This window comes from Anolis sagrei, chromosome 6 (genome assembly GCF_037176765.1).
Source record: "Anolis sagrei isolate rAnoSag1 chromosome 6, rAnoSag1.mat, whole genome shotgun sequence".
In the NCBI taxonomy this organism is placed as follows: domain Eukaryota; kingdom Metazoa; phylum Chordata; class Lepidosauria; order Squamata; family Dactyloidae; genus Anolis; species Anolis sagrei.
The window spans coordinates 132201799-132222524 of record NC_090026.1 but is presented as its reverse complement, the minus strand read 5'-3'; the positions used below and the strand labels follow the sequence as shown (position 1 = coordinate 132222524).

Genomic DNA, 20726 nt, shown 5'->3' with positions numbered 1-20726 from the left:
ACGAACCATTCTGGAGCATTTTTTAAAAAAAACAAATTTTTAAACACGTTTTGTAAATGCTTCGTATTTCGTTATTGTATTCGTTTCGTTATTGTTCTGAGGTCGTTTCGATATTATTTCCGCATGTCTGGGGCAAGTTTTTTGTTTAATTAGTGAAAAAAAAATTATAATATCACACCAACAGTCAACAACAGAGGGAGAGGGAAGCTTCAGAAGTTTTTGGAGGTTTTTTAGCGCATTTCGCGGTCGCGTCCGCCATTAACAAATCGATTCGTTATTGTTTCGGAAATCGATTCGTTAATGTTTTGTAATTTTTTCACATTTACGAAATTTTGTAAATATCGAACTTTTTAAAAGGAAAATTTTGTAATTATTTTAAATAACGAAACGCAAAAACCCCCAAAAAACGAATCGATTTTAGAAACAAATTTTTCCGTTGTTACCCAGGCCTAGTATTTACTTATTTACTTCATTTCGACCCCGCCTTTCTCGACCCCGAAGGGGACTCAAGGCGGCTTACAGATCCGGGAAAAATTCAATGCCATACAAACAATAAAACACATCTCATCAAAGCATAAACGATCTAAATAAATAAGCAATTAAAACACGTATCAATCATCAAGCAGATTAAAACCATATAAAATATCAAGTCATGATCTCATACCCAAATCATTTTCCAAACCCTTAAATCCCATTAAGGGAAAATCCTGGATTGAGGGAGATCTTTGCAGTTCTGAGTATATTCTGCAGAAAATTCACCCATGCTTTTTTTGTGTGCAGAAAATTCACCCATGCTTTTTTTGTGTGTGTGCAGAAAATTCACCCATGCTTTTTTGGTGTGCAGAAAATTCACCCATGCTTTTTTTTGTGTGTGCAGAAAATTCACCCATGCTTTTTTTTGTGTGCAGAAAATTCACCCATGCTTTTTTGGTGTGCAGAAAATTCACCCATGCTTTTTTTTTGTGTGTGTGTGCAGAAAATTCACCCATGCTTTTTTGTGTGCAGAAAATTCACCCATGCTTTTTTTGTGTGCAGAAAATTCACCCATGCTTTTTTTTGTGTGCAGAAAATTCACCCATGGTTTTTTTGTGTGTGCAGAAAATTCATCCATGCTTTTTTTTTGTGCGCAGAAAATTCACCCATGCTTTTTTTTTGTGTGCAGAAAATTCACCCATGCTTTTTTTGTGTGCAGAAAATTCACCCATGCTTTTTTTGTGTGCAGAAAATTCACCCATGCTTTTTTTTGTGTGTGCAGAAAATTCACCCATGCTTTTTTTTGTGTGCAGAAAATTCACCCATGCTTTTTTTTGTGCGCAGAAAATTCACCCATGCTTTTTTTGTGTGCAGAAAATTCTCCCATGCTTTTTTTGTGTGCAGAAAATTCTCCCATGCTTTTTTTGTGTGCAGAAAATTCACCCATGCTTTTTTTTGTGTGTGCAGAAAATTCACCCATGCTTTTTTTTTTGTGTAGAAAATTCACCCATGCTTTTTTTTGTGTGTGCAGAAAACAGTATTTTGGACATAGAACTTTATTTGTTTCTCTTTTTGCACTGAAAATACAGGGAAATACTTATGATTTTACACATAACAAGTATTGTAATGTGAGTGTTCTTTGTCCAGTCTGTTGTTCCTACTTCGATGGGAGTCCCGTGCCTTTAAACCCTGCAAGTGTGGAGCCTCCTTTTCATTTGTACGTAAACTCTGTTCCAAACTTGGCATGAGCCAACTTGAGTCCCATCCCAGGACAAAGTTGAGAAATGAATCTAGTAAATAAAGGAGGCATACAAACATGGGCTCTGTTCCATGGTTATATAACAGTGGTTGGTTTTTTTTTTTTCTCTGATGATAACTGATCCCATTTCATGCTTCCTGTTGATTAGGATTGTGGACTTCAGAGAAGGTCTCTGGACTTCAGTCTCTTTGCTACTTTTCACTGCAAAAGAGAGAGAAAAGAGCTGAAGAGCCATGGAGATTTTGGGGACCACCACTCTCTTCCTGGTGGTCTTCCTGGTCCTCCTTGTGGCCTGGAGGAAAGTGGAGGCCAAGAGGAAGAATTGGCCCCCAGGCCCAACACCCCTCCCGGTCATTGGAAACCTCCTCCAGCTGAAGCCCACCAACATGGCAGAACAGTTTAAGAAGGTAAGGAGCAAGACCTTGGAAGGGGCTTCTGAACCTCACCACCAGAGCTGGGCAGAAGTCCCCTTTATGCCTCGAATACAGTGTTTCTCAACCTTCCTAATGCAGAGACCCCTTAAAACAGTTGCTCATGTTGTGGTGACCCCCAACCTTAACATTATTTTAGTTGCTGGGTTGTTGTAAATGTTTTTGGGCTATAAGGTCATGGTCTAGAGGCATTCTCTCCTGACGTTTCACCTGCATCTATGGCAAGCATCCTCAGAGGTAGTAAGGTCTGCTGGAAGTAGGAAAATTGGTTTATATATCTGTGGAATGACCAGGGTGGGACAAAGAACTCTTGACTGTTGGAGCTAGGTGGGAATGTTTCAACTGACCATCTTGATTAGCATTTGATAGCCTGGAAGTGCCTGGGGGAATCTTTTGATGAGAGGTGATTAGATGTCCCAGATTGTTTACTCTCTGTTGTTTTGCTGTTGTAATTTTAGAGTTTTTAAAATACTGGTAGCCAAATTTTGTTCATTTTCATGGTTTCCTCCTTTCTGTTGAAATTGTCCACATGTTTCTTGTGGATTTCAATGGCTTCTCTGTGTAGTCTGACATGGTGGTTGTGAGAGTGGCCCAGCATTTCTGTCTTCTCAAATAACATGCTGTGTCCAGGCACTGTCAGGCCTTTATATGCTAATCAAGGTGGTCAGTTGAAACATTCACACTTAGCTCCAACAGACAAGAGTCCTTTGTCCCACCCTGGTCATTCCACAGATATGTAAACGCCTTTTTTCTAGTTCCAACAGACCTCACTACCTCTGAGGATGCTTGCCATAGATGCAGGCGAAACATCGGGAGAGAATGCCTCTAGACCATGGCCATAGAGCCCGAGAAAACCTACAACAACCCAGTGATTCCAGCCATGAAAGCCTTCGACAATACATTCTTCCTCATGTTCAGGTGGAATCTCCTTTCTTTCCAGTAGTTTGAAGCCATGGCTCCATTGCATGCTAGTCTCCAGGGCAGCAGAAAGCAAGCCCTGCTCTCTCCTCCCTAGGACTTCCCCTCACATCTTGATCCATGACCCTCATCATGTCTCCTCTCAGCCTTCTCTTCTGCAAGCTAAAGGTGCCCAGCTCTTGAAGCCACTCCTCATAGGGCTTGTTTCTTACTCTGAGACGCCATGTGTTCTATATCTCAAAACATATGCCATCTAAGAGTAAGGGGGAAACTGGTGCCATTTTTGAGACAGCAGGATAAACAGACCCAGAAGCAAATCCAACATTTGAGACCCCAAAATGTATGTTGGCCTGTATAATTGTTCCTCCTGGAGATACAGTCTTTTTCCGAGAGATGTTGTTTCCCGAGGGCAGAAAGCCAAAGCATGTGGATATCGCAGTTATTTCAGGGCAAAGATTAAAAGAGCAGAATCCATCTTAGACGAGGAGAGATTGTGTGCTTGTGTGTTTGAGAGAAGGAGCGCAACAGCTTGGCATTGGCCAAGAATACTTTGAGCATTGCATAACTATAAAGCAGAGTTGAGCTGGGCTGTTTGCTAAGGGGTGGGTCTACACTGCAGAATCAATACAGTTGAGCATGACTGGAACTTGTGTCACAATACCATGGAATCCTGGGAGTTGTAGATTTGCAAGGTCTTTAGCCTTCAATGCTATAGAGAGCTGGGGAGTGACCAAACTACAAATCCCAGGATTCCATAACACTGAGCCATGCCAGCCAAAGTGGTTTGAAATTGCACTCATTCTATTGGAAAGATGCACACAGAGAAGGCTCAAGATCTTGTAAAACTACAACTCCCAGGATTCCACAACACAGAGCCATGTCTGTCAATGTGGTGTCAAACTGCATCAGTTCAACAGTGTAGATGCACCCTAAGACACCCCACCTTTGAGGTCACCCAATGGTCAAAGCGCTCCCAATGGTCAAAGCATGAAGATGGTGGGTGTGGCTGTTGACTCACTGGTTGCTTTCAAATCCTATTTTTATTCCAGAATAATGCCTCGCACAGCCTATTTTTCACAAACTAAAGCCTTGGCCTAAGTCCAAAAATCAATCAGAATAGCCCTGTCAATCAATAGGACTTACTTAGCAATTGATTCATTCAACAGATAATCCAGTGGGTTCACCCTAGTTGGAAAAATGCAGTATTGATTGCAAGTAGAGTAGACTCATCCAATCCATTGAGCTTACTTATACATCCAAAGAAGGAGCTTCCACCACACTTTGGGGCAGAGAGTTCCACTGCTGAACAGCTCTCACAGTCAGGAAGTTCTTCCTAAAGAAGATTCCATCTGAACATTAGGAAGAACTTCCTGACTGGGAGAGCTGTTCAGCAGTGGAACTCTCTGCTGCAAAGTGTGGTGGAGGTTTGTTCTTTGGAGTCTTTTAAACAGAGGCTGGATGGCTATCTGTCAGGAGTGCTTTGAATGTGATTATCCTACTTCTTGGCAGAATGGGGTTGGACTGGATGGCCCACCAGGTCTCTTCCAACTCTAGAATTTTATGAGTCTATGATTTGACTCAACTTTCAACAGTTGATTCAGGGCCCTTCCACACAGCCATATAATCCAGAATATCTGCTCTGAACTGGGTTATCTGAGTCCACACTGCCATATAGTCCAGTTCAAAGCAGAAAATCTGGGGTTTTATTCAGCTGTGTGGAAGGGGCCTTAGTGGGTTAACCCTAGACCAGCGGTTCTCAACCTGGGGGTCGCGACTCCCAAGGGGGTCGTTTGGCCATTTCGGAGGGGTCGCGAGGCCACCTCCTCTGGCCCCACCTCCCAAGGCTTTGGCCCCCATCCCTCAAGGCTTTGCACAAGGCCAGGTCTCACACAAAGCCACCCTTGCCTGCCTCGCACTCTCAAAAATAATTTTATGGTTGGGGGTCACCACAACATGAGGAACCATATTTAGGGGTCACAGTGTTAGGAAGGTTGAGAACCACTGCCCTAGACTAAATGAATCATCTATATTCCATGTTTAGCTTGTTTTTCCATGGCCTTTATTGCAAAATACAATACATGTGACTCTTTTAGCTCCAAAACCTATTCTGACATTCCTCCAATATCTTTACAGATGAGTAAAAAGTATGGATCGGTCTTCATGGTGTATTTCGGCTCAGACCCAATGGTCATCGTCTACGGCTATGAGGTGGTGAGGAAGGTGTTATTGGACAACGGAGAGGAATTCCTCAACAGGGGAAGCTTCCCTTCGGCAGATAAGACCAACAAAGGACTCGGTTTGTGGTTAATGTTGTTGATGTTATTGTTGTTGTGTGCCTTCAAGTTGTGGTGACACTATGAGGCTGAGAAAAGATGACATGCTCAAGATCACCCAGTACTGGAACCCCTTTTTTCTTTCCTTGTAAAACAAGCTTTCTACAGAGTTCATGTCTTGGTTGGAAGCTCCTGCTGTTGCTTCTACTTCTTCTTCACCCCGCTTTTATCTCTTGATTGACACCCAAAAAAAGTGTGTAATCCAAATCTTCATTTTTGCAACCAACCAACCAAAGCACCAGATTGACACCCCAAAAGACCCAATTTTTTAAAGTTGCCATAATTGGAGAAAATTTGGCCAAAACTGTGCCATATGCCCATCTAAATTCATACAAATATCCAGAGGAAAATTCTCCAGAAGTTGCCAGAACATGTCAAAATAAGGGAATTGTTGTATCTGCTCTATGACTACTGGATGTGGCATCATTTTATTTCCAGGACCACCCCATCTAAGGACAATTTTCTCCATTTCCATTCCAAAACCAGATTGGATTTTGATTGAACATCAGAAAGAACATTTGGATGGTGGACCCAAGTGCCCAAAGAAAGGCGATGGGTCTTCTTCTCTGGGCCCACCATCTCTCTTTGGACTATTGCTTCCACTGTCCAAAACACTCTTATTTTCTAGATATCTTCCTGTTTTTGGGAAGCTGTATATGGAGGTCTTGCATCAAACTCAACAGATTTTGGAGCCCATACCAACAATGTAAGTATGATACATCCTAGCCTACGGATGTGAGAGGTGGACCATAGGGAAGGCTGAGCGAAGGAAGAGAGATGCTTTTGAACTGTGGTGCTGGAGGAAAGTTCTGAGAGTGCCTTGGACTGCGAGAAGATCCAACCAGTCCATACTTCAGGAAATAAAGCCCGACTGCTCATTGGAGGAAAGAATAGTAGAGGCCAAGATGAAGTCCTTTGGCCACATCATGAGAAGGCAGGAAAGCTTAGAAAAAACAATGACGCTGGGGAAAATGGAAGGAAAAAGGACGAGGGTCCGACCAAGGGCAAGATGGATGGGTGGCATCCTTGAAGTGACTGGATTGACCTTGAGGGAGCTGGGGGTGGTGACGGATGACAGGAAGCTCTGGCGTGGGCTGGTCCATGAGGTCACGAAGAGTCGGAAAAGACTGAACGAATGAACGACAACATCCTAGCCTGCCCAAATAACCTAATGGGACCAGGTCTCATCTGATCTTGGAAGGTAAACAGTATTGACCCTTGTTAGCCCCATGGTGAGAAGACTGCCTTGGAAAACCAGATACTATAGGCTGTATTTCAGGGGAAAGTAATGGCAAAAGTACTTCTGAGGATTCCTTGCCTAAAGAAACCCTGTGAAATTCATGGGTCACCATATGTCAAGAAGGGACTTGAAGGCAATCAAGTCCTACAGGCTAGAACTTCCAGAGTTTGGAGAACAGTGCCTTTTAAGACTGTGGTCATCCAAATAAAAGAACCTTTTCCAAGGAATCCCAGATACCCTAGGCTCTGCTTCAGAGGAAGCAACTGGCAAAACTACCTGTGAGTCTTCCTTGTGTAAGAAAACCCACTGAAATCAATGCAGTCACCATGATGTCAGGGCTTCTATGCACTCACAAAACTCCTGTTCCGGTAAGAGAACCATTTGTATAATGGTCTTTTACTAGAAGAACAAAATACAGAGATACTTTTGTTCTTTCCAAAATACACAAGAAGGCTTTTCTTCCTCCTTTTTTGCAGCAGTATACAAAGTATATACAAAATATACAAACTGTACAGCTTCTTCTTCCTCACTACTCATAGCAGCACACCATCTGTCTCTCAACAACTTTCAACAAAACTTCATCAAAACTTACAACCTATGTATTACTCCAACCACACCCTAATTACAGTGACTGAAGTCTCACAGGTGGTTAGGCCAGAGATATTAACCCTTCTATCGCTTAAAAAATGAGGTAATTTCCAAATCCTCACACCTAAGTTGATAGGCAACCTGAAGGTAGACAGACAGAGAGGCTGAGAAATGAACCAGATGAACTTAAACTCTTAACCCAGGAAGATAAAGAGAGTTATCCCATTGCCAAATGACATAATGGCACCAGATCCCATCTGATCTTGGAAACTAAGCATAGTTAGCCCTGGTTGGGACTTGGATAGGAGGCTGTCAACTAATGCATAAACTGTATATAAGAGGAAGGAACTTCCTCTGAGTTTTCCTTGTCTAAGAAAATCCTCTGATATCCGTGGTGTCACCATAAATCAGCCAGTGACTTGAAATCATGCACACAGGATAGGCCTTATATCTCTGGAGCAGAGTCCAGTGATTTCTTCTCCAAACATGATGGGCTAGATGTTCATTTGGCTTTCCTCTTCCAGGCATCATCATGTCCAACGGTGAGCGGTGGGTTCAACTTCGCCGCTTCTCACTCATGACGTTGAGGAACTTTGGGATGGGAAAGAAGAGCATCGAGGAACGTATCCAGGATGAGGCGGAGCACATGATGGAGGAGCTCAGGGCCACAAGGGGTGAGTGCCCACACCTTGACACCTGGCACTTTTTAATAATTAATCCAAATGAGAAGTAATGTGACCATCTTTTCTGTTATCTGGTTACTTAAGGTGACCATTGAGAGAAATACTAATTTCCTAGTCATTGCTACAAATCTAACTTTGAATTTGGCTGTCTAGTTAGTACTTATATTATTGAAGACCGCTGGTCTGGTGCTTTGAATTTAAGGCAATTAAATGGAATGGTTCTTCAAAAGGAAAAGAAGAACCATATTTGCCATTTTAGGAAATCTATGAAAAGATAAAGGTTTCTTTCTGGAGGGGGGTGGAATCCAGGGTTGGATACAGAAGTTCCCGAAGCTAGCTTCCAGATGTAGAAGCCATCTCCACGTGCCATTGTGCCATCCCATTCCTTCCTCTACCTCTCAAGTGTAAAATGTAGTAATCTATATATACGTCTAGAAGTGATAAAAGGGCAATGGAAAATAAAGATGAGATATAGAAAGATGATGGTGGGGTACAAATTAAGTTATTATTATCTGTTTTGGTCAAATTGAAATAAACCTCTGTGGCTTATCTTCAACTTGGTCAGTTGGTTTCTCTGTCCTGGTTTATCTGGTTTTTAGCATATAGCTTACCAGGTACGAATCCTCTTTAACCGCGGTCCTACTTGACTACAAGGTGATACTTCCATGAAAGAAAAGTCATGTGCAAAAAGGGTCTCCTAGCACTGGTGAAACATCAGATAACAGCCACTTTAAAGAAATATGTGGACTTCTGACTTTCAAGTAGGATTCAAAACCTGGTCTCCTACAGTCCTTGTCTCATTCTCAAACCTCTGCCACTTTTGTTCTCTTTCCATCCAGGGCAAGCCTACAACCCACAACACCTTTTCAACTGCGTCACAGCCAATGTGATCAGCCACATCCTTCTGGGGGAACGGTTTGACTACCATGATGAGGAGTACCTCCAGACCCTCAAGCAGCTCATTGATGGCACCCGCCTGGAGAGTTCAGTCTCAGGACAGGTGAAGAGGAGAAGGAAGAGGGAGATGAGGGAGAGGAGGAAAACAGGGAGAAGAATAGGAGAGGGAGGGGGAGGATGGGAGAGGAGGAAGAATAGGAGGGGGAGGAGAGGAGAAGAAGAATAGGAGGGGAAGGAGAAGGAGTAAGGAAGCAATGGAGGTGGAGAAAAGAAAGAGGACATGAAGGAGCAAGAGGAGGAGGAGGAGGAGGAGGAGGAGGAGGAGGAGGAGGAGGAGGAGGAGGAAGAAGAAGTGTTGAGGAAGAGATGGAGAAGGAGGAAGAGTCACCAAAGGAATGGAAAGCAACTTGGAATCAGGTGAAGGACTGCAGAGAGGAAAATTTGCTTTTTGGATGAGTGGTACTATTAGGAGGGGTCTGAAGACATCTGGGGACACCATCATGAAGGGTGACCTCAGTAGAAATGTCCCAGGTATCCACTTGATGATACGACCATGAAAAATGATGTCCACCCTGTACTTTCCATTCCAAGGTCCATTTAATTCACTAGATGGTTGTCTCTGCTAGTTGCAACTTGCTAAACAATTGTATCAAGTTAACTAAGGAGGTGGATTTAATTCCTTGAAGGGATTCAATATCTTGTCTCTCCCTCTTCTTCTCCCCTTCAGCTTTACAACTTCTTCCCCAGGATCATGGACTATTTGCCTGGTGAACACCAAAACTTATTCAAAAACCTTTATGGTGTCCAGGCCTTTATTGCCCGAAAAGTAGAAGAGCGTGAGAAGACCTCGGATCACACTGATGTTCCTCAGAACTTCGTAGATGCCTTCCTCCTCAAAATGGAGCAGGTGGGACATTGGGGATGGATGGGACATGACAAGTAAACACCCAGTGTTTGTGGGGGAGGGGGGGTCAGTGAGAACACCTGGACTGTTAAGACCCTGGCATTGGTGTTCTTGCAAAACCATCATGTGCTTCTTCAGAGGACACACAGAGAATTCTGGAGGTTGTGATTTTGTGGGATATTTCTCCTTCTATGCAAGAGAGCAATGATACCACAGCAAACTACAAATAACAGAATCCCATAGGATGCGGTAGTGGCAGTTAATGTGGTATCAAACTCTTTCATGTTTCAAAGAGATGACCAAGCTGACTGGACTCTTGTGTTGTGGATGATGGTTCCACCATAATTCTCCCCATTTGCAGGAGAAGGACAACCCCAACACAGAATTTACTAAAGAGAATCTGATGATGACCATTTATGATTTATTTATTGCCGGAACGGAAACCAGCAGCACCACCATGAGATACTTTTTCATGACGTTGGTGGAGCACCCAGAGGTCCAAGGTATTTCCCAGCAGTTGAGTCCATTGCCTTTTCCTGTAGTACTTGACTCATTTTTTTCAGCTGGTGGCCCCATACATAGTTGCACCTGGAGTGTCTTATCTTGGGATGGTGAAGAGGAAAAGATCTCCCCAGGTTTCCTTGACTGTCTCCTTCCTCAAGTCTGCTCTCCCTTCTGAGGACCTTCAGAATCCCATTTGTTGTCTCATTTGTTGTCTCATCTTCTGAATTAATGGAATTTGCCATGGCTTTCAGTTTCAATGAGATTCACTCTAGTTGAGGTTACTAAAAGAGTCCAGACTTTGGATTGACATATTTGGTGAGGTTGCTGATGTCACTTCCTCTTCCTTCTCACACACCCCTCCATCCTCTTGGAGGAGAGACATCTTAGCTTTCCTCAGATGTCCTTCCTACTTAAAGAGTAAAGCTTTGCTCTAAGCAAGCCTCCCAACCCCCAACATGACTCAACTCCAGGTTTCTCTTACCTTGTCTATTTTGCTGTATATTCTCAAAAGTGCACCAATTATTTTCATAAGCAAGATGTCTTGGGTCATTGTTTACCAGAAAAGTTTCTTCATCTTTGTTATTGAATGCTTCCAAGTCATTTCTAACTTCTGGCAACCCTAAGATGACCCCATCATGGGGTTTTCTTGGCAAATTATTTTTCAGAGGGGACTTCAGAGGAGAGAATATGACTTGCCCATTGTTAGTGGGTTCCCATGTTTCCCCAAAGTCATTGTCTAATGCCCAAATATCTATACCATGCTGTGTCTGCTCCTTCCACTAAACTGCTCCATATTTTTAAAGGACCAAGACCTGTGCATTAGGCACTACAGAAAAAAACTATAATACTTAATAGTACAAACACTGGAAGATAATCATTGCTGGTTTCCCACATGATGACAGGAAGCAAAACCATGCCATGTCCTGTCACCATTTTGAGAAGGGGAAAAGTCATATTTGCATGCCATATGTGGTTCTTGGGCTCCTCATGGAGTTGGAGGTATTTCATAATTTGGAGGGGTTTCTATATTGCTTGGGAACGCCAATTGCTCAAACCTCTAACCACTTAAATTAAGAAGTTTGGATTCTTGGGGAAGCTTTTAGGAGAATTTTTGGCGTCCCAAAGCTGGGGATCAGGGGCCAACATGCAACTCAGTATCCCCCATGCCTTTGTACAAGCTTTGCAAAAGAATTGCTGACTATCTTAGTTGTTGTGTGTAGATTTTTACCCAGTTCTCTTCCCTGTTTGGTTTTGTTTGTGCTTCATTCTCAGTCCTACCACCCAGCCTGCTAAGATTTCAGGCAACTGAACCTGACCGTTTAGCATCAGGTATAGCTTTGCCCAGTGCTATCAGCTGTTGGTATAGCTTTGCTCCGTCCTGTCAGCTGTTGCCATCCACATTATGTCAGAAGACCTTTGGCAGATAGTCCTGGAGTCTCTTCCAACACTGTTCTGGTATGCTATTAGAAGTGCAGTCAATTCATTTTGCAGGATCTACAAATTCCTGTTGAGGAACCAACCAATATTTTCGAGGACAACCAGACTTGTATTTTAATGGCCACACAAGCAAGGGTGAAGCAAAGGAGCAAACATGTAGACATTAAGTACACTTGTGTCAGGGATGCTGTAAGAGATGGTAAAATCTCACTGACCTATTGTAGTACTACAGAGAACCTTGCAGATATTTTGACCAAGCCACTAGGAGCACAGAAACACAACCAGGTCCTGGAAGAATTAGGAGTTTTTGAGTTTGAATTATGAAGGTTTTTATTAACACAAGGAGGAGTGTTACGGAAATCCTTGCAGGACACAAGTATGTGTGTGAAAAAAATCTTATTGTTTGTAATTATCTTGTTCAGCTGACTAAGTAGGTCAAGCAGCAATCTTGTGCCACACCCAAGGGGCTAGAACTGTTTGAGTTTTTCAATACATTGTGGTGAGTGCTGGATTTCTGGAGGGCTGCTGCTGGAGTTCTGTTTCACCAATGTAGAGTACCAGCAGGAGATGCTGATGGTGAAATGGCTATTTACTTCAGGTTGCTTTGATTTCCCATTTGCTGCTTAGAAGATGCTTTATTTTATGCATATTACAAAGACTGTGTAAATATGTTGCACTGCTGATTTTTGTGTGCTGCATTGCCAGTTTGTTTCATCTCTGCAAAGTTAAGAGAGTAAAGATTTGCTGTTTACCTTGGCTATTGCTCTGAGACTATTTTGCATCTGGGTTTTTGGGTGTTAGGACGCTGGAATAAAACACGTGCTGCGTAACACTCTCCAAAGTGCTGATACCAAAACGGTTCCAATATCTTGGGGAGTTTCATGGAATTCTGAATGAAAACCTGGAAGGATACCTAGTATGGAAGCCTTAAGAGATTGCAATATGTTGAATGAAGGGGAACAGCACTGGTTGTCTTTCTGGATACTGTTCATGCACTGCCCTTGAATCTCCTTACAGCCAAAATCCATGATGAAATAGACCGCGTGATTGGCCGTGAGCGGATACCCACCATGAAGGACCGCCTGGATATGCCCTTCACTGAGGCCGCCATCCATGAAGGCCAGAGGTTCCTTGACCTTGTCCCCTTAGGCATCTTCCGTGTGACGAAAAGGGACATCGAGCTGGAAGGCTTCACCATCCCAAAGGTACTGGCTGCAGTTTTACCTGAAGTCCAATTCCGGGTCCAATTCTATTTAGGTTCAGCAGATCTCTGAAAGACCATATCTCTCCATATGAGCCTTCCTGAGATCTACTATCTCCACAGAAGGTCCTTCTTGTTTCCCAATGTCCTTGCAGGCACATTTGATGGGCATAAGGAAGATAAGCGGGTGCATCTACACTGCTGAATTAATGCAGGTTGACACCACCACTTCAATGCCTTAATGCAATGGAATCATGGAATCTGGAGCTTTACAAGATCTTTAGGTTTCTCTGCCAAAGAGTCCTGCTGCACCAAACCACAAATCCCAGGGTTCCACAGCATTGAGCCATAGAAATTAAAGTGGTCTCAAACTGCATTCATTTGACTGTGTAGATAAACCTCGGCAATTGCTTCCCAATTTTAAATTTTTGGGAGACTGGGATGCCCCCTGCTATCAAGTGAAAAGGGCCCTCCTATACCATGGGGCTTTTAAGAATACTGGTAGATTATAGCATATGAACAGTATGCTGTTTAGTTGTCTTTTCACCTTTTTTTTAAAAAAAGATCCATACATTGTTTAATTGCTTCCTAAAAATTATACACACACACACTGAGGTTCTGGCAAGTTCATAGCTTATTTATTTATTTTGTAGCAAAAGCATTGCATACATTAGTATACAACTGATAAAAATAGAAGGAGCACAAGTAACTGTGGTGAGGTGTGAATTTTAACCTACAGTCATGTATAATTATCGGTAGGTGTTTAAAGGGTTAAGTATTTAAAATAGCATAACTGGGGGGATGGTAGCCAGCTCAGCTCACTCTGAGATGGGTTGCCATGGTAAAAGGGGAGGAGCCAACTGCCACTTGGCAGGAGCAGGCATTTTAAATAGGCAGTCTGTAGTCAGAGAACCGCAGGGAAGGCTGATTCTACTGTGTTGAGAATCAGGAAGGTTTAGGCTTTTAGCCTGTGTGGTTTAGATAGGTCAAATTGACTTATTTAGATTAGTAGTTAGAGTTTGAGCAAAAAGGGGAACAGAACCCCAGTAAGAATCTTTACTGTAACAGAGATAACAGAGGGAAAGAGCAGGCTAGTACCTGGAGCGATCTGTTAAGGAAAGAGACACATTTTGAAGAAAATAGGTTTAAAACCTGTCTAGTGGAAAGAACAGCCCTCTTAAGAGTTGTTTTATGAAAAGTTATAAATGTAACCACTAAAGGAATGTGCCTCTAGGAGTTAGGAAACATTGAAACCATTAAGCTTCTTCTACACATCAATAAACTTATTACAGTTTCTCTTAAATCCAAGCCTCTGTTTCGTATACTTTGGAATCAAGCTGCGCTACACATCGAAGGAAGACAAACAAAATATTACAGGCTAGTGGCTGTGTTATCGAAGTTGTAGATCCATTACAAATTGTAGGAGACCCTGACAAATCAGTAACGCCCCTACAACTGGTGGCGTCGTTACAGTGGCTAAATATCTTTTGACCAAAAACAGGCAAAAATTTATTTATTTATTTGGGCCTTTTATATCCTGTCCTATCTCAACCTCTGCAGAGGGACTCAGGGCGACTAACAAATCAGCACCCCACGGCGCCCACATCAAAACACAAATATACAATTTAACAGCAATATCATAATAGCAATATAAAACAATATAAAGCAATATAAAACAGTATAAAACAATATAAAACAGTATAAAAACAATCAAGCAGTCAGCGGTCAATGACCGCTCTGTCTGTAGCCTCCAACAATTCTTCCTCTGTACATGAGGCAGGACATTGCGGACAAGCATACAGATGCAGAGTTGTCTGTTCTGCTCCACAGTCACACAAGGTGTGGGATACTTTTAAGTAGTGCCATTTTGCCTGGTTGTCTTTGGATCTGCCCACTCCACTTCTGAGTCTGTTCAGGGACTTCCAAGTTGCCCATTCTTGGTTTGCCCCTGAAGGAAGACCCTCCCTCGTGGGGGGCCATCCAGTTGAAATTGCCTGATTTTGCTGCCCACAGGGATATTCTTGATGTTGCTGGGGGAATGTTAAGAGGAGTGGAGGTTCTCGTGAAACTTTTCCTTGATTTGAGTCTACTGGGAAGAGGCTGATAGCCATGCAGTGAGTGGCTTTCACAGTGTTCAACCTTATTTCTCTCGCAGTTAGCAGCAACTTCCCATTGCACATCAGAGGGGGCAATGCCAGCTAGCTTGTAGAGTTTATCAACAGGTTTAGGTTTAAGACATCCTGTGATTATTCTGCACGTTTAGTTCAATGCTACGTTCACCTGTTTCGCCTGGGCAGACTTATGCCAAATAGGGCAGGCATACTCGGCAGTTGAGTAAGACAAGGCCAGAGCTGAGGATCTTATTAATTTTGGGTCCCCATGTGCTGCCAGTAAATTTCCACAGGATGTCATTGCGTGCAGCTACTGTGTGCTTGGTGTTCAAGCAGGGTTTCCTATATATTAATGTTCGATCTAAGGTGACACCAAGATATTTAGTATGGAAACAATAGAAACAATGTTCAAGCTCTTGACCTTCCCAGGTAACTTTCAATTTCCTGTTTTCTTTATGATTCTGGAGGTAGAACATATTGTTCAATATGTGCATACGGTCACAAATTCAACTCCTCTCATAGACTTGATCCTCATTCCAAGTCCAAGTACCTGTGTTTCTCTCTCTAAATGATGAAAGGAAGCAAAATCATGCCATTTCCTGTCACCATTTTGAGAAGGGGAAAAGCCATATATGCATGCTGTATGTGGTTCTTGGGCACCCCATAGAGGTGGGGATATTTCATAATTTGGAGTTGTTTCTATATGGTTTGGGAACGCCAATTGCTTAAACCTCTATCCACTTAAATTAAGGAGTTGGGATTCTTGGGGAAGCTTTTAGGGGAATTTTAGGAGTCCAGGGGCCAACATGCAACTCAATGCCTCCCATACCTTTGTATAAGCTTTGCAAAAGAATTGCTGGCTCTTTTAGTAGTTGTGTGTAGATTTTTACCTAGTTCTCTTCCCTGTTTGGTTTTGTTTTTGTTTTTTTGGAACAGGGTGCGACTGTCTGCACCATCCTGAGTTCTTCGCTCCGCGATCCTAAGCAATTTGCAGATCCATATCAGTTTAACCCGGAGCACTTCTTGGACAAAGATGGGCACTTCAAGAAGAATGAAGCTGACATGCCTTTCTCTGCAGGTAAGTATTTCTGAATTGCCAGCTTTGGGGAATAGCTAGCCATAGACTGACTTACAAGGCTACATGTAATCCTATAGGGATTCCCTGATATGTATCAGGGTGTATATATATATATACACACACACACACACACACACACACATATACACACACACACGTGTGTGTATGTGTGTGTAGATTGATAGATGGCAGATAGATAGCTAACTAGATAGATAGATAGATAGATAGATAGATAGATAGACAGACAGACAGACAGATAGATGATAGATAGATAGATAGATAGATAGATAGAACATATATATATTTGTTCCACAAAGACTCCTACATGGCTTCCTGAATGTGCAGCAAACTTGACACAAATACCCATCATTATCTAACTTAAAATACTGGTAGGGTTTCAACTAAACAATCCAGTTTGTTCAGGAGTAGGTCCCAAAAACTAATAAATGGGTATGTATACATGCAATGCTCGAATATAACCACAAGAGGGTAGTATAGAGATAGAAAGGCTAACTCAGAGGGAGATATGACAAATAGAAGAATCATAGAATCAAAGAGTTGGTAGAGACCTCATGGGCCATCCAGTCCAACCCCATTCTGCCAAGAAGCAAGAATATTGCATTCAAAGCAACCCTGACAGATGGCCATCCAGCCTCTGTTTAAAAGCTTCCAAAGAAGGAGTCTCCACCACACTCCAGGGCAGAGAGTTCCACTGCTGAACAGCTCTCACAGTCAGGAAGTTCTTCCTCATGTTCAGGTGGAATTTCCTTTCTTGTAGTTTGAAGCCATTGTTCCTTGTCCTAATCTCCATGGAAGCAGTAAACAAGCTTGCTCCCTCTTCCCTGTGGCTTATAGCATCAGTAGGAAGGTATGCTCGGAATCCTTTCTAGAGGGCAAGAGTATTGCCATGAAGACATTCTAAGAGAAGCCTTCTCAGAGGATCAGACAGGAAGAAAGCAATCTGGAGAAGGGAGGAAGGAGCTCTTAAGATGGAAATACTTGGGTAATAATAATTCAGTCCTTGACAGAATCCTGTACTCAGAGCAGTGTATTTTTTATGAATGCAAAATAGGTCCTATTGGGAAATGCATTGGAAAATGCATACCTGGGTAACATTGGGTAGATATGCTACTTATATATAACTGAATAGTAAAATGGTGTCTTTCATATAAAGTGGCAAAACTAAGGTTTACTTTTTTGATTTTAAAAGAAATAATTTCCATTATTGGGTGGTAGAATCCATGCATGAAGAGTCTGTGGTTCCAGAGGGTCATAGAATCATAGAATCATAGAGTTGGACTGGGCCACCCAGTCCAACTGCCTGCCAAGAAACAGGAAAATCACATTCAAAGCACCCCCGACAGATGGTCATCCAGCCTCTGGTTGACTGTAAACAATTCCCTCCACCCTTAATGAAGTACGTATTTTCTGCTCCCCTCTCCTACAGGAAAGAGGAACTGTCTTGGTGAAGGACTGGCCCGGATGGAGCTCTTCATCTTCATCACCACCATCCTGCAAAGCTTCTGCCTCAAACACGCTCCTGGAGTGCCCAAAATAGATCTCACCCCAGAAGTCAGTGGTATTCTGAATGTCCCACGGCAGGTCCCCTTCTGCTTCTCCCCACGCTGAGGAGCCCATCCCACTCCCATGAAGTTCTTGTGAAGTCTTCTTTTTGGGGTGAATGATGTCATTTGAATAGCAAGACACCAAAGCTGACCTCACCTCAGATGGCAATGGCATCCTGAACATCTCATGCCAAGACCCTTCTCCTTCTTCCTGCGTTGAAAAAGCCATTCTGCTCCCATGAAGTTCTCATAACGCTTTCTCCTTGGTGAAGATGCTGTCATTTTAATTATAAGGCCCCAAAATTGACCTCACACTGGATGTCAACAGCATCCTGAACATCCCATGCCAAGACCCTTTCTACTTCTTCCTGCATTGAAGAAGCCAATGTGCGCCCACAAAGTTCTCATGAATTCTCTCCTTCATGTAGATCAGGCCTGAAGAACCTGTGGCCCTCCATCTCCCAGAATTCCTGACCATTAAACAGACTGACCAGGGCTTCTGGGAGTTGGAGTCCCAAATACCTGGAGGGCCACAGGTTGTGCAGGCCTGATGTAGGTGCTACCATTTTAATTATAAGATCCCAAGATTGACCTCACCCTGGACATCAGTAGCATCCTGAACATCCCACACCGAGCAGTCTGCTCAGCTCCCACAAAGTTCTCATGAAGTACTATTCATAGAATCATAGAATCAAAGAGTTGGAAGAGACCTCATGGGCCATCCAGTCCAGCCCCATTCTGCCAAGAAGCAGAAATATTGCATTCAAATCACCCCTGACAGATGGCCATCCAGCCTCTGCTTAAAAGCTTCCAAGGAAGGAGCCTCCACCACACTCCGGGGCAAAGAGTTCCACTGCCGAATGGCTCTCACAGTCAGGAAGTTCTTCCTAATGTTCAGATGGAATCTCCTCTCTTGTAGTTTGAAGCCATTGCTCCGTGTCCTAGTCTGCAAGGAAGCAGAAAACAAGCTTGCTCCCTCCTCTCTGTGGCTTCCTTGGTGTATTCTTGGTGTACGTGATGCTATCTGAATAACAAGACACCAAAACTGACCCCACCCCTGGATGTCAATGGCATCCTGAACATCCAACACCAGGTATCCGTATGCCTCTCCCCACAACAAGCCTCCTCTGGTGGTCCAGGTTGTCCTCTGCCAAGAGGACCCCTTGATTTCCATCCATATCTTCTTCCAGCTGGAGGAAAATATTGGGAACTGGGAAATGACCCAAGTGGCCTGGACTTCTTTGGACATTCTGTTGAACCTGTGCTTTGGATCTCTGCCTACAATCCTCAAAAGTCCACCTTTCAAGTTCAAGAAGAGATGCAGCTTTTCTCCTTTGGATCCAAAAGCTGAACCCTGTCAAACAGCCAAAGGCTTTCAAGATTGGATTTCTTCTGTGCTGGAGCAAAGCCGCCATCCAAACTACTGCTATCTATAAGTCTTCTTTTTGTCAAGCCATGATACCCCTCCCCCCCCCCCCCCCCAGAAGAATTATAGCTCACCAAGGGCTCAGAATGTTTCATTTTTGAAAAGACCCTTTCTGGACTTGTGCAAGTTCAAAGCATTAGAAGATCGAGACCAAACCAGTAGCAGCTGTATACGCTATTGTTTCTAACCCTTCAACAAATTGTATATATTTTTCTTGATTTTCTTACAACTTGTATCTTTTTGTATACCATATATAAAATGTATAAACTGCTTTATAGAATGTATCAATAAAATAATAATAATAATAATATTTATTTATTTATGTATTTACTTTGCTTCTATACGGCTGTATCTCAGGCCCGAAGGCGACTCACAGCGGTTCACAAACAGTAAAAACAGTAGAAACAGCAGTGGTTCCATACAACATAGAACAATTGACTTAACACGTTATCCATAAATTACCAATAAGCAATTACAATGCACAATTATTACGAAAAACAACCGTAGCCAATCTTCTCATCATCCAAGCGTAGTCCAGGTTCGTCGTCCATTGTTCCATTCCTATGTTCCATTACCAGATTGCACTAAATTACTCAAACGCCTGCACAAACATCCAGGTCTTCACCTTTTTGCGGAATACCATTAGAGATGGTGCCAGTCTAATGTCCGTAGGAAGGGCGTTCCACAGCCGAGGAGCCACCACCGAGAAGGCCCTATCTCTCGTCCCCGCCAGCCGAGCTTGAGAAGCAGGCGGGATCGAGAGCAGGGTCTCCCTGGAAGATCTCCTGGTGGGTTCATAGGCAGAGATGCGGTCGGATAGGTAGCTTGGGCCAGAACCGTTTAGGGCTTTAAAGGCCAACGCCAGCACTTTGAATTCAGCCCGGTAGCAGATCGGCAGCCAGTGGAGTTGGCGCAACAGGGGGGTTGTATGCTCCCTGCGCTCCGCTCCTGTTAAGATCATGGCTGCCGAGCGTTGGACTAGTTGGAGCTTCCGAACTGTCTTCAAAGGCAACCCCACGTAGAGAGCGTTGCAGTAGTCTAAACGGGATGTAACCAGAGCGTGGACTACCGTGGCCAAGTCAGACTTCCCAAGGTACGGGCACAGCTGGCGCACAAGCTTTAGCTGTGCAAATGCTCCCCTGGTCACCGCCGAAACCTGGGGTTCCAGGCTCAGCAATGAGTCCAGGGTCACTCCCAAGCTGCGAACCTGCGTCTTCAGGGGGAGTGTGACCCCATCCAACACAGGCTGTAACCCGATGCCCTGTTCGGCCTTGCGACTGACCAGGAGGACCTCTGTCTTGTCTGGATTCAATTTCAATTTGTTCGCCCTCATCCAGACCGTCACAGCGGCCAAGCTAATAATAATAATCTTTATTTAATAATAATAATAATTAAATAATTAATATTAATATTAAGCTAATAATAATAATCTTTATTTAATAATAATAATCTTTATTTAATAATAATAATAATCCTTATTTGTACCCGCTACCATCTCCCCATGGCTTACATGAGGTCAAGCCCAAAATACATCAAACAAAACATCAATAACACAACATTAATAAAACATTCAATAAAATACAAATCATATAAATCACATAACAAAAAACAACAATCTATAGTGATATATAATCAATATATGTCAAGACATAGCCCAGAGACTGTCAACTTGCCATGA

At 43.1% G+C, this 20726-nt stretch overlaps 1 protein-coding gene across 1 annotated transcript; it reads left to right on the top strand.

The window, feature by feature from the left end:
* The first annotated feature begins 1836 nt into the window (after positions 1-1836).
* Positions 1837-19363, top strand: LOC132779085 (cytochrome P450 2C20-like). Its single transcript, XM_060782783.2, has 9 exons — positions 1837-2139; positions 5215-5377; positions 7767-7916; positions 8765-8925; positions 9550-9729; positions 10088-10229; positions 12685-12872; positions 15916-16057; positions 17505-19363. Exons 1-9 carry the CDS (start codon positions 1966-1968, stop codon positions 17684-17686), a joined length of 1482 nt encoding a protein of 493 aa, XP_060638766.2. The 5' UTR covers positions 1837-1965; the 3' UTR covers positions 17687-19363.
* The last annotated feature ends 1363 nt before the right edge of the window (positions 19364-20726 follow it).

What these genes read in the sequence shown, in the direction of transcription:
- LOC132779085 (XM_060782783.2), top strand. Translation starts at nt 1,966, where the DNA reads ATGGAGATTTTGGGGACCACCACTCTCTTCCTGGTGGTCTTCCTGGTC. An exon ending in GGAGCACCCAGAGGTCCAAG is followed by an intron (nt 10,230 to 12,684) that starts GTATTTCCCAGC and finishes ATCTCCTTACAG; the next exon opens with CCAAAATCCATGATGAAATA. An exon ending in AAGGCTTCACCATCCCAAAG is followed by an intron (nt 12,873 to 15,915) that starts GTACTGGCTGCA and finishes TTTTTGGAACAG; the next exon opens with GGTGCGACTGTCTGCACCAT.